At 39.7% G+C, this 13,011-nt stretch overlaps 1 protein-coding gene across 1 annotated transcript in view; it reads left to right on the top strand.

Annotated features, from left to right (window-relative positions):
* The window catches only part of TARS3 (threonyl-tRNA synthetase 3), a 63,051-nt gene extending 51,311 nt beyond the window's left edge, over positions 1–11,740 (top strand). Inside the window, exons 14-19 of the mRNA XM_030317524.1 lie at positions 1,289–1,366; positions 1,451–1,551; positions 4,080–4,184; positions 8,230–8,302; positions 9,316–9,430; positions 10,933–11,740. Of these exons, the coding sequence (XP_030173384.1) occupies positions 1,289–1,366; positions 1,451–1,551; positions 4,080–4,184; positions 8,230–8,302; positions 9,316–9,430; positions 10,933–11,081 (621 nt within the window). The 3' untranslated portion in view covers positions 11,082–11,740. The remainder of the gene's footprint in view (positions 1–1,288; positions 1,367–1,450; positions 1,552–4,079; positions 4,185–8,229; positions 8,303–9,315; positions 9,431–10,932) is intronic.
* Positions 11,741–13,011: the final 1,271 nt, after the last annotated feature.

Here is a 13,011-nt window from a genome sequence, read left to right as displayed (position 1 = left end):
TGGTTCAGTCTCCTCTCAGACAGACACTTCCTCCCATACCTTGCATAAACAGAAAGCTTTCTTAGCCTTGGCTATTCCTGTCAGGCCTTATGATTACTGTGTCCTCAGAGTGTCACTGAGGATCAGTGCCACCTGTTTTATGCTCTTCCCCAAAACCTGGCCTTTCTTTCTCCTCCCTGGGAGCTCCCTAACTTCTCCCCATCACTTAGTTGCCTGCTGTAGCAGGGCCTCATTTTTTCTGGGAGGATATTCCAGTGTCTGTTCTCCTTTCAGAAACAGAGTAAGGCTGAGGCTGGCTTGCCAGCCTGTGAAGTGCGTCTGTGGTGGTATCCCTCTCCAGTCCAAAGTAGAATGCAAGCTGCTATAGTAGGATCAGGCCCTTGAGGGAGCCTCCTGGGATCTCAGCCAAGACCAGCTCCTGATGCACTCTGAGATCCTGGGGAAGCCTGCTGGGACCCCAGGAGTCAGCTTTGTTGATTACTCTGGCTTTAGCCCCCCAGCATCACCACTGCTTTGACTTCTCTCGGCAGCATTTTACTCCCAGATGTTGCCCCCTTCATGGGCACCAATATCTCAAGGTGTTGACAGGACTTTGGATAGTGGTTTGGTGGTATGCTGGGGACTTAGGAATGCACAGGTGCTTCTCAAGGAGGCTGGCATACTTACATGTATACCCAATCACCCATAAGTACTGAGGGTATTCACTACAAGCTACAGTGAAAGAACATATGTGTCAGGCTGAAGATCCAAGTGGGCCTCCTGCTCCCACCCCTGCATAAATCATAAAGGATACCTGTCCCCAGCCACACATATGGAGGTGGAAGAAAAGCAAGAGACCAGTGGCAAGGCCCTATCCTTTGGCCTTTTTACCCACCTAAACACAGAGTGGATGAAGGAGAAAGATTAAAGCTTTCATGCCTTTTAATGTGTGGAGGCCTCACCTACAAAGAGCTGGGAAGTGTGTGGGCGGGGTGGGCTGCACTGGCAGGAGGGTGAAGTAATCCCTCCCTAAACACTTGCCTGGAATTCACTGAAACAACTTAGTACATTATCTTTTAATTTTCCCAGTTACAGTGTGTATAAGAGCAAGTACCAACTTAATCGTCTTTATGTAGTCCTTGCTCAGTAGTTTATTGGATATAAAACATGCCCAATAAATATATGTTGAGCTAAAATAGAATATAATTAAAATTTGCAATAACTTACTTTTTTGAGCTATGTGGCCAAAAAAAATGTACAATGAAATGGAAGTTTTAAATGTTCTCTTCTTTAAAAAAAAAAAAAATAGCAACTACAAAACAGCTTGGTGGAATTTGGAAAACCATGGAAGATGAACCCTGGAGATGGAGCATTTTATGGCCCTAAAGTAAGTAGACTCTATGCCTCAAAAAGAGTAAAATTTAAAGGAAAAGTAAAAGCTGTCTTTAAGTAAACACCATTTAATTTACAGATTGATATAAAAATCAAGGATGCTATTGGCAGATACCATCAATGTGCTACAATTCAGCTGGACTTCCAACTACCAATGAGATTTAACCTTACATATGTTAGGTGAGTAATTGAATATGATAAATAATGTAGTACTAATATGCTAATTATTTGTCATTTGAATGTTAGCAATATAAAAATAAACATTGATATACAGGCTAGTAAATGTCTAGTAGTATATCTGCAATATACTCATTTTTTAAAATTATTTTTTAAGTTTTAAAGTCCAGTTAATTAACATAAATGTAATATTAATTTCAGGTGTACAATATGGTGATTCAACACTTCCATACACCTGGTGCTCATCACAAGTGCCCTCAATCCCCCTCACCTATTTAACCCATCCACACACTTCCTTCTGGTAACCATCAGTTTGTTCTCTATAGTTGAGAGTATGTTTCTTGATTTGCCTCTCTCTCTTTCCCCCACCTTTGTTCATTTGTTTTGTTTTTTAAATTCTACATATGAGTGAAATCATATGGCATTTGTCTTTCTCTGACTGACTTATTTTGCTTAGCATAATACTCTCCAGCTCCATCCATGTCATTGCAAATGGCAAGATTTCATTCTTTTTTATGGATGAATAATATTCTATTGTGTGATTTTTTTTTTCTTTATCCATTCATTGATTGATGGACACTTGGGCTGTTTCCATAATTTGGCTATTGTAGGTAATGCTGCTGTAAATGTCAGGTTGCATGTATCCCTTTGAATTAGTATTTTTGTCTTTTTGGGGTAAATACCTAGTAGTCTGATTGCTGGATTGTAGAGTAGTTCTATTTTTACCTTTTGGAGGAAACTCCATACTGTTTGCCAGAGTGGCTGTACTAGTTTTCATTCCCACCAACAGTACAAGAGGGTTCCCCTTTCTCCACATCACCAACACCAATTGTTTCCTGTGTTATTGATTTTACCCATTCTGACAGGTGTGAGGTGATATCTCATTGTAGTTTTGATTTGCATTTCCCTGATGGTAAGTGATGTTGAACATCTTTTTATGTATCTGTTTGCCATCTGGATGTCTTCTTTTGGAAAAATGCCCATTCATGTCTTCTGCCCATTTTTAAATTGGATTATTTGGGGAGTTTTTTGTGTTGAGTTTTAGAAGTTCTTTATATATTTTGGGTACTAACCCTTTATTGGATATGTCATTTACAAATATCTTCTCTCATTCTGTAGGTTGTCTTGTAGTTTTGTTGATTGTTTCTTTCACTGTGCAGAAGCTTTTTATTTTGATGCTGTCCCAATACTTTATTTTTGCTTTCATTTCCCTTGCCACAGGAGACCTATCTGGTAAAAAGTCTAATACCAATGTCACAGAAGTTACTGCCTGTGTTCCCTTCTAGGATTTTTATGGTTTCAGGTCTCACATTTAGGTTTTTAATCTGTTTTGAATCTATTTTTGTGTATAGTGTAAGAAAGCAGTCCAGTTTCACTCTTTTGCATGTAGCTGTCCAGTTTTCCCAATACCATTTGCTGAAAAGACTGTCTTTTTCCCATGGGATGTTATTTCCAGCTTTGTTGAAAATTAATTGACCATATAATTGTGGGTTCATTTCTGGGTTTTCTGTTATGTTCTGTTAATCTGTGTGTCTGTTTTTGTGCCAGTACCATACTGTTTTGATTATTACAGTTTTGTGATAAAACTTTAAGTCTGGAACTGTGATGTCACCAGCTTTGCTTTTCTTTTTCAAGATTGCATTGGCTATTCAGGGTCTTTTGTGGTTCCATACAATTTTAGGATTGTTTTTCTAGCTCTGTGAAAAATGCTGTTGGTATTTTGATAGAGAGTGCATTAAATGTGCAGACTGCTTTGGGTAGTAAAGCCATTTTAACAGTATTTGTTCTTCCAATCCATGATCGTGGAATGTCTTTGCATTTCTTTGTGTCTTCTTCAGTTTCTTTCATCAGTATTTTATAGTTTTAAGAGTACAGGTCTTTCACCTCTTTGGTTAAGTTTATTCTTAGGTATCTTATTGTTTTTGATGCAATTGTAAATGGGGCTGATACCTTAATTTCTCTTTCTGCTGCTTCATTATTGATGTACAGAAATGCAACAGATATCTGTACATTGATTTTGTATCCTGTGACTTTACTAAATATATTATCAGTTTTTACTATTATATTATCAGTTCTAGCAGGTTTTTGGTGGTGCCTTTCAGGTCTATATATAATATCATGTCAACTGTAGAAATCCATTTTCCTTATTTCTTCATTGTCTTTGACAACTGTTCAATATAGTACTGGTGGAGTAAGCCATGGTTCAAAATCAAGTTAATTTTTAAAAATTATGATTTGCAAGATTGCCTGTAAACTGATATCAGCCAGTAGTTTAGAATAAAAATAATAAGTTGACTTATAATGGAAATAGTGATCTATTATAATTTTGCTTTTTCCTACATAATGTACTTCATTTCCCTTTGGTTTGTATTATTATTTCTAATAAGTGGCACATTATAGGCTTAAAGATGATTTATGAGGAAATCGTTGTTTTACCTAGTTCAGGAAAATAACTTTTAAATATAAGATAAGAAGATAAAGTTATTACTAAATCTTAAGAAAATACATAAATGTATAATTTTCATTTTTAGTAAGGATGGAGATGATAAGAAGAACCCTGTGATCATTCATCGAGCCATTTTGGGATCAGTGGAAAGAATGATAGCCATTCTCTCAGAAAACTATGGGGGGAAATGGTAAGTGATATGGAGAAAAAAAGCTATATGTCTATTATTCTTTTTTAAAAAAGTTTATTTATTTAGTTTGCAAGAGGCAGAGATTGTGAGGGGGTAGGAGCAGAGAGAGAGGAAGAGAGAATCCCAAGCAGGCTCCGCACTGCCAGCACAGGAGCCTGACACAGGGCTCGAAGTCACAAAACCGTGAGATCATGACCTGAACTGAAACCAAGAGTCAGACACTTAACCGACTGAGCTACTCAGGCACCTGTTATTCTTAAATATCATGTCTAACAAGATAAGATTACTATGAAAAAAATGGTGGCTCCTGCCTTATAATTAGCAAGTATCCAAATAGCAAGTAATCAATTCTTATTGAATCTTCCAGATCAGGAAACCAAAACAAAGAAAACAAAGCCACAATGACTTAAAACTGCATCATTTGCCTTTTTGGGAACTCGGTAGAATTAAAGAGTTATCTTTATCAATTCCAAGCCCTTCAAAGATCTAGTTGCATCTGGACACTGAGAGTACCACCTCTTGCTGTACGACCATCCCTCCTTCAGTCCATTTTGTTTACCTAATGGGGGCGCCCAGTCAACATTAGAAGAAAAACATTTAAACCTGGTTCACAAATGGCTCTGAACAATACTTTGGCACAAACCTAATGAGGCCAGACAGCTACTGTAGCACGGTGCCACTTAGGGATGACATATGGAAGGGAAATGCCCTCAAGTGCAGGAATTTGAGTGGTACATCTCTTAGTCCTCTTCCTCTGGAAGGAAAAATGGCCAGAGGTATGGGTTTCCACTGATGCATGGGCTCTGGTTACTGCTCTGGCCACAAGGTCAGAGACTTAGAAGTAATTGTATTGGAAAATAGATGACAAGTAGATTTAGGGGAGAGGAATGTGGATATTTGCTCAGAATAGGCCATGAAGGTGGTGGTGCCCAGTCCAAACCTGAGGAGTTTAATATTCAAATACAGGAGGACCCATTCTGTGGTTACCATCAGCTTCCATCTTCCCCTAGTGACCACTCAGTGGTTCATGAATGAAGCGGCCACTAGGGGATATGGGTTCAACAACACGAACCTCACCAAGTTCTGTCTGGCTATGCCTCTTCCGAGGACTCAATCTGCCATCAGTAGTGATCAATCCTGATCGCCGGTATGGAACCATAACCCAGGGGAAAAGTCAGCTTTCTGGATCCTTTTCATCATGCAAGGACCAGTGACTTCTCCTTGCTGGCAAAGATACCAACTCTGGATTTTGCTTAGCTCTTCTTTCCTGCCATACCTCTGACAACAGCACCATATAAATACTTACTGAGCCTTGACTGTCAGAAACACAATAATCCTTCTGACCATGGAAGTAATTTTTTAGCAAAAGAAGCAAGTCACTAAGCTGAACTGTGGGATTCGCTACTAGGGCACTGCCATATCAGCAGTCAAGGCACCAGCTGGCAGACGACATGTCTTGTGATGGCATGTCCTATGGCATGTGGAAATGCTACAGCCCAGGAACCACATGGACATCTTTGCCTCCCATCTTATGTTTAAGAAATTAGGGGCACCTGGGTGGCTCAGTCAGTTAAGCATCTGACTTCAGCTCAGGTCATGGTCTCACAATTCATGAGTTCAAGCCCCACATCCGCTCTCTACTCTCAGTGCAGAGCCCACTTTGGATCCTTAGTCCCCTTCTATCTGCACCTCCTCTCTCTCTCTCTCTCTCTCTCTCTCTCTCTCTCTCTCTCTCAAAAATAAATAAACTTAAAAAAAAAAGAAATTGAGATCTGCTCTTAGAGCTTAGTTCTATTTTAGTCCTATTCTGCTGTCGCTGGGCAGCTCCCACCATTGACACTGGGCCCTGGATGCTACTGCTGGTGTCACTGCCTCAGGTCCCTCCCAAAGCTCCATGTCTCTGCATCACCCTTGTCAGAACTGATTCCCTATAGTACCTCCCTCCATGTGCCACTCTGTCCAAAATCAACATGCCATGCCTGCACATGCCAGGTCACAGGCTGGACTCTAACATGTCTAGGGAAGCTGGGAAAGCAAATTTCTGAGCAGGCAATACAAGGTGGGAAATTCTCCAAGCAGAGGGCTCATCCAAAGGTCCTGGGAAGCCAGAGTCTGTGTATATCCCTGAGGTTTTATTTGTGACCTTAGAGAAATGTACTCAGGTATCATGGGGTGTCCAAGCTGTTGAAGTTACAGATAAGCCAAAAACATAGATATGAGTATGCACGCTACCTAAGTATGAGTTAACATGTCGATATTTCTTTCCAGTTGATTGTTTTAAATAGTTTTAATGTAGGTGGGAGATGGTGGTGTCTTGCTCTCAAGTAGTGGTGGTGAAAAGAACTAGTGGAATCAGGAGATGGTGCCATGCACTCAGTGTGCTGTCCTGCATTGCCCAGACTCAGGGCACAGGCTCTTCAGCTCATCAGTCAAGAATTCAAGACACGTGCCAGAGTTGCAGTGAAAACCTCCCCAAGATCTCACAATAGAAATGGTTAAAATGTGGCTCCCCTGGGGACGGGGTGGGGACAGAGCTGTCTTTCTGTGTTTTATCATATGTATTATTGCTTTATCATAGATGTTACTTTGCTTTTGTAATTTAAGAATAAATATATAAATGTGTATGTTCATAAAGTGCCACCAGCTAATAGTCCCCACTGCATTTACTTTCACCTTCAAACAAAATACTGATGAAGAAATATTTCCCACAATAAACAATACTTAGGGGCGCCTGGGTGGCTCAGTCGGTTAAGCATCTGACTTCGGCTCAGGTCATGATCTCGCGGTCCGTGAGTTCGAGCCCCGCGTCAGGCTCTGTGCTGACAGCTCAGAGCCTGGAGCCTGTTTCAGATTCTGTGTCTCCCTCTCTTTCTGACCCTCCCCCGTTCATGCTGTCTCTCCCTGTCTCAAAAATAAATAAATGTTAAAAAAAAAATTAAAAAAAAAACAATACTTATACCCAACTTCCTATATACATATATATACATATACACACACACACACGTATATACGTGTATATATATGTATATATATGTGTGTGTATATATATATATGTACACATACACATATATGTATAATATATATTTTTTATTTCACTCTGAGATCATTATAGATTTATAGGTAGTGGTAAGAAGTAATAAGAAAGGTCCAGCATACCCTTTCCCCAGTTTCCCCAATGGTAACATCTTACAAAACTGTACAGTATCATGACCAGGAAATTGACTTTGATGCAGTCCACCAGCCTTATTTAGTTATTTAGGTCTTCCCAGTTGATGTGCATTTGTGTGTATGTGTGTGTTTAGTTCTATAAAATTTTATCAGGTACCCAGCATCAGTCAAGATATAAGACAATTCTGTTATTTATGAGGATTCTTTGTGCTACCAATTTATTGTTCCATACCTTCTCCCCCACCCCCTTCATCATCCTGTGACAGCCACTCATCTGTTCTCCAAAATCTCCATGATTTTGTCATTCCAAGAATGTTACATAAATGGAATCATACAGTGTGCAAACATGTGGGGTTGGCTTTATTCATGCACTGGAGTTCCCTTGAGATCCATCCAACTTGTTTCAAGTATCAGTGGTTGGTCCCCTTTTATTGCTGGTAGTGTTCCATGGTGTGGAGGCATCCATGTGACCATTCATCCACTGAAAGAAATTTGGAGTGTTTCCAGTTTGGGGCTATTCTAAGCAAAATTGCCATGAACATTAGTGGGAAGGTTTCTGGGTGAACATGTTTCCATTTCTCTTGGGTGAGGGCCTGGGAGTGCAGTTGCCCAGTGGTACAATAAGTGATGGTTAGTCCTTCCTCCCAGCTGCTGCCCTGTTCTTCCCTCCCTGTCCTACCATAATCCCTAGCTTCTCCTCTTGTCTACGCTGTTCCTTTTTAGCTCTCTGTATGGTTTAGTTTACTTCCATACCACTCTACTGAATCTGCTCTCTCGTGAAGTCTTACTTATAAAGAAAATCTTTGGTTATTTTTTAAATCACATAATAGATGATCATCATTAGATTTTGAAAATATATATTTTATATATTTTTCAGGCCTTTCTGGCTATCTCCTCGTCAGGTAATGGTCATCCCTGTGGGGCCAACTTGTGAAAACTATGCACTTCAGGTAAAATCAGAGACAATATAAAGTACATAATAATCTCGGCATGTAGTCTGTGAAGGTTATTGACTTGGAATATTATTCATACCTTAAAATACTGCATAACTAATACATTACTTTAACCACCCACATTTTCAGTAATTGAAAGTAACATCTGAATCATGTCTGTGTAGCTGGATTAAAACTATTTTATTTCTTAATGTTTTTGAGATTGGGATTTTATTTTTATTTTTGTGTTTTTGAGAGAGACAGAGGGTGAGCACGTGGGGTGGGGGGAGGGGCAGAGGAAGAGAGAATCTTAAGCGGGCTACATGCCCAGCGCAGATCCTGACTTGGGGCTCAATCTCATGACCATGAGATCATGATCTGAGCTGAAATCAAGAGTCAGATGCTCAACCAAGCCACCCAGGCACCCCAAGAAATTGAGATTTTAATACATCTCTCATACTTAAATTATTCTTTTCCACATGGCTCTGTTAAAGAAGATACTTATGAAAAAAAAAAAAAAAAAAAAAAGAAGATACTTATGTTATCTATTGCCACATAACAGTTAACTCCAAACCTTAGCAGCCTGAGACAACATTTATTATCTCATAGTTTCTGAGAGTCAGAACCTGGGAGCAGCTTCACTGGGCGATTCTGGCTCAGTGCCCCTCACAAGGATGCCAGTGGTGCTGTCAGCCAGCCAGGGCTGCAGCCTTGTGGCTCAATCACATCATTGTTGGAGGCTTCAGTTCCTCACCACATGGGCTTTTCCAAAGGTTTCCTGAATGTCCTCCCAACATGGCAGCTGGTTTCCCCAGAGGGAGTGATGTTAAAGATGTGGGAGCTGAAGTCTTTTAATCTCCAAAGTGACACACCCTCACTTCTGCCCTTCTCTGTGGTCACATCGAGCAACCTGGTACAAGGTGGAGGAGGTGACACAAGGTGTGAATGCAAAAGGCAAGGATCCCGTGGGTCCTCTCGGAGGCTGGCTACCACAAATATTGTAATAATGAAAGTGTTTCATTTTCTTGTAGGTATCCAATGCATTTTTTGAAGAAGGATTCATGGCCGACGTTGACTTAGATCATAGTTGTACACTAAATAAGAAAATACGAAATGCGCAGCTGGCTCAGTATAATTTCATTTTGGGTAACTTAAGTTTAAATTTTATCAAATGCTTGTTTTTTCACTCTAATTCTAAAAAACAAAATGGTATAACTATGTGAATATAGTATAACTACATGAGTATGGTATAACTATGTGATTAAGACAATTTGATTGTTATGTATGCACCAAGAACAGTCCATGGTGTTCTTAGTTAGTTGTTAGTATTACTAGCAGTAGTTAATATCGCAAACCAACAACAACAACAAAAAAATGTGAAAATGATTGCATCAGTAGAATTACGCTCTTTGTGTGTCAGCCATGTGACAGGCCTCAAATATTCTCCTTTGCTTTTCTGATTTATTACAAATATTTGGGATTAAACTAATGAGTGGGAGAGAGTCCGAATTTAAGATGATCAAAAGAAAAGAATTTAAGTGAAAAAGTGTCCTGAAGGCATATGAGTACTTGGATGAGCATCTAAAATTTTGACTTTAGGGGCGCCTGGGTGGCGCAGTCGGTTAAGCGTCCGACTTCAGCCAGGTCACGATCTCGCGGTCCGTGAGTTTGAGCCCCGCGTCAGGCTCTGGGCTGATGGCTCAGAGCCTGGAGCCTGCTTCCGATTCTGTGTCTCCCTCTCTCTCTGCCCCTCCCCCGTTCATGCTCTGTCTCTCTCTGTCCCAAAAATGAATAAACGTTGAAAAATAAAATAAAATAAAATTTTGACTTTAAAATGAGTCAGAAATCAAGAGAAACTGATACCATATTCCTCCAGGCATGATACTGTTATCTCCAGTTAAGTTGAAAGATTCTGTAGAAGGTAAAGTAAATACACATAGTGTTGTCCTATCAGCCATTTGTCATTGAAAGTATTTGTGTAGTAGGTATTGTGATGTTTCAGTCAGGCTCCTTCTGGTGACAGAACTCTCACAATGACTTAGACAAAGACAGAATTTATTTGGAAGTGTAATGAAGTATCTCATGACATGGAAGGTAGAATTAAATAGCCAAACCATTAGAAGAGTAATTGGAGCAAGCTGGTCAACTAAATCTCTTCATTTCTGGCCCCTACTTTGCTCTGGTTCTTTATGTTTTTCTTGAATATCTACTTTATTCCCCTTAACTGGTGACCTATTTCTTCCTTCTACATGATAAGAAACATGCCAGCAGATTCTGGCATCATCCCACTAAGGGGCACTAGAGAGAAACTCTTTTTACCTACATTTCTGAAAATTCTGGTTGTCTGGTTGGGCATGGGTCTGGTGCCTCCCCAGATGCCATATGGAGTCAGGGGTCTGTAAGATCTCCCTGTTCTGATTTGTACCCTAAGACCACAATATATGTTCTTGCAAGTGGACAATAAGGAGAAGGGATTAGAAGTCATTCCTCTTTGAAGGGTTTACTATCAGACGATGACCTCATGGTCATTAGACTGGTAATTAGTGATTAATACTGAAGAACTCAATAAGATGTGTCATGTGACTGTTGACTTAATATTTATTATATCATTTATTTAAAATAGGTTTATTTCCCTTTCTTTTCCACAGTGGTTGGAGAAAAGGAAAAGACGAATAATGCTGTAAATGTTCGAACAAGAGACAACAAAATTCATGGAGAGATTTCTGTAACTTCTGCCATTGATAAATTGAAGACTCTCAAGAAATCACGTACACTAAATGCTGAGGAAGAGTTTTGAAATTCTTCCTTGTTCTTGCTTCCATGTAACCTTGTTTTGAACCCTAAAAATGCATTTTTCTTAATTATCTTTAGTACTTCTGAGAACTTTTGACCCACTGATGGGCTCAGTGAGAAAGGAGACAATGAATGAGTAGCTGATATTAAAAGTTTAATTCTTTAATGTCTCTGAAGCTAGTAAGAGGACAAGCTTGGGAAATTCTTAATTTCCTAAATGCCTTGAAAGACTTAAATGGGAAAATATTATTCATTGAAAGAGGGGAAATACTGGGATATGAAGATTATGAGATATTATTGCTGAGACTGGGTTTTCAAACAATAGGCTTCAAATAAAAATCTGCAAAGCTTTTTTAAATATAAGGGAAAATCTTATTTTCTAGTAACATTACACCTCAGGTATTTTTATGGTTGTCTTACTAAAGTTCACACTGAAACTTTATCTCCAAAATTGGAATCATCACTTAACTAACCAACAACCTCAAAACAAGAAGCTAGTACTAAATACTGGATTACTGACCAAGGACTCTGAACCTCAAATTCAGTGTTGTGGAATCTACTGTTGTTTGCAGTATAGGTTAAGAGTTGCTGTTTGAATGCTTCTAATTGACAATCGAGCCTTACTCATCTGTAGAAAAAAATAAATTCATATATAAAATGCAGCACACAGTGTTTCCAGTATTTCAGCCACTGGCTTATAAGTAAGCAGCTCCCCTAGAGTTGAATTGCTTTTTTGATGAGATGACGTATTACTGATTAACACATTCGGTTAACCTTAAAAATAAAACTGTCGGTTATTTTTTTATAAGTTTTTTTTTAACGTTTATTTATTTTTGAGAGAGAGAGAGACAGAGTGCAAGCAGTGGGGGGGAGGGACACAGAATCCGAAGTGGGCTCCAGGCTCTGAGCTGTCAGCACAGAGCCTGAGGCGGGGCTCGAACTCAACGGAGTGCGAGATCATGACCTGAGCCCAAGTTGGACGCTTAACTGACTGAGTCATCCAGGTGCCCCAAAACTGTCAGCTATTTTATCAGCAGAAATGGATTCTTTCGGGAATACCAGATAATTATAATTTGGGACAGGTTAGCTATGGCAAAACCATACACAGGAGAGAGGGCTGTTTTTTTATAGAGCAAAGGTGGGAGGCGGAATTGGGAAGGATGGCTATAATCAAAAAGTCCATTGGAGTAAACTGGGAGCTTCAACTGTAGTAGCTTTTCTTTAGTGAGTTGTGACAGCTTCTCATTGGCGGGGCTGTTGCAGCAAAGAGAAAATCTTCCTCTTGCTGGGGTAGCAAAGTATAGGTTCTTCCTGTTGGGAATGCAAGGTGCCTCTCTTGCAGTTGGGTGTGTAGTCCATTAGGAGTGGTAGGGCATAAGAGCTGGCCCTTCTGGCCTCCTGACTCCATCTTAAATACAGTTCCCTTTAGTCAGTTTCACAATGTAAATGGGGTTTTGCTTTCAACTGAGAGGAATACCTTACTGCTCAGAACAGGATTGAAATAGCTTTATGCCAATAGAGAATTTAGCTACCAATCAAGAAGTATTTATTGGGTGCTTATTTGGCTAGGTGCTGTGCAATTCAAAATAAATTGAAGACATGCTCTCTCTTCTCAACACATTTATTATTTAGCATCCTGAACAGTTAATAAACAAAACTGCATTTTATATCAAACCTGCATAGTGCTAAAAGGTGTGCATATTGTGTGATATAATTTTAGGGTAATATTTATTAAGGTCTTATTGTGTGCCAGCCACCATTCAATATACTCTTTTCATTCATCCAAACTGGCTAGTGAGGGAATGGGGAGTCAGAAGGCCCCCAAAAGAATCTCGTGCCAGGTGGGTGGAAAAGGGGAATGCAGGTCAGCAACACAGGACAAAGAATGCTGTGACAAAAATAGGTACAGTCTGCCTTATGAGCACGCAGGGAGC

This window comes from Lynx canadensis, chromosome B3 (genome assembly GCF_007474595.2).
Source record: "Lynx canadensis isolate LIC74 chromosome B3, mLynCan4.pri.v2, whole genome shotgun sequence".
Lineage (NCBI taxonomy): Eukaryota > Metazoa > Chordata > Mammalia > Carnivora > Felidae > Lynx > Lynx canadensis.
The sequence above is the reverse complement of the archived record's forward strand: the minus strand, read 5'-3'. Positions and strand labels throughout refer to the sequence as shown.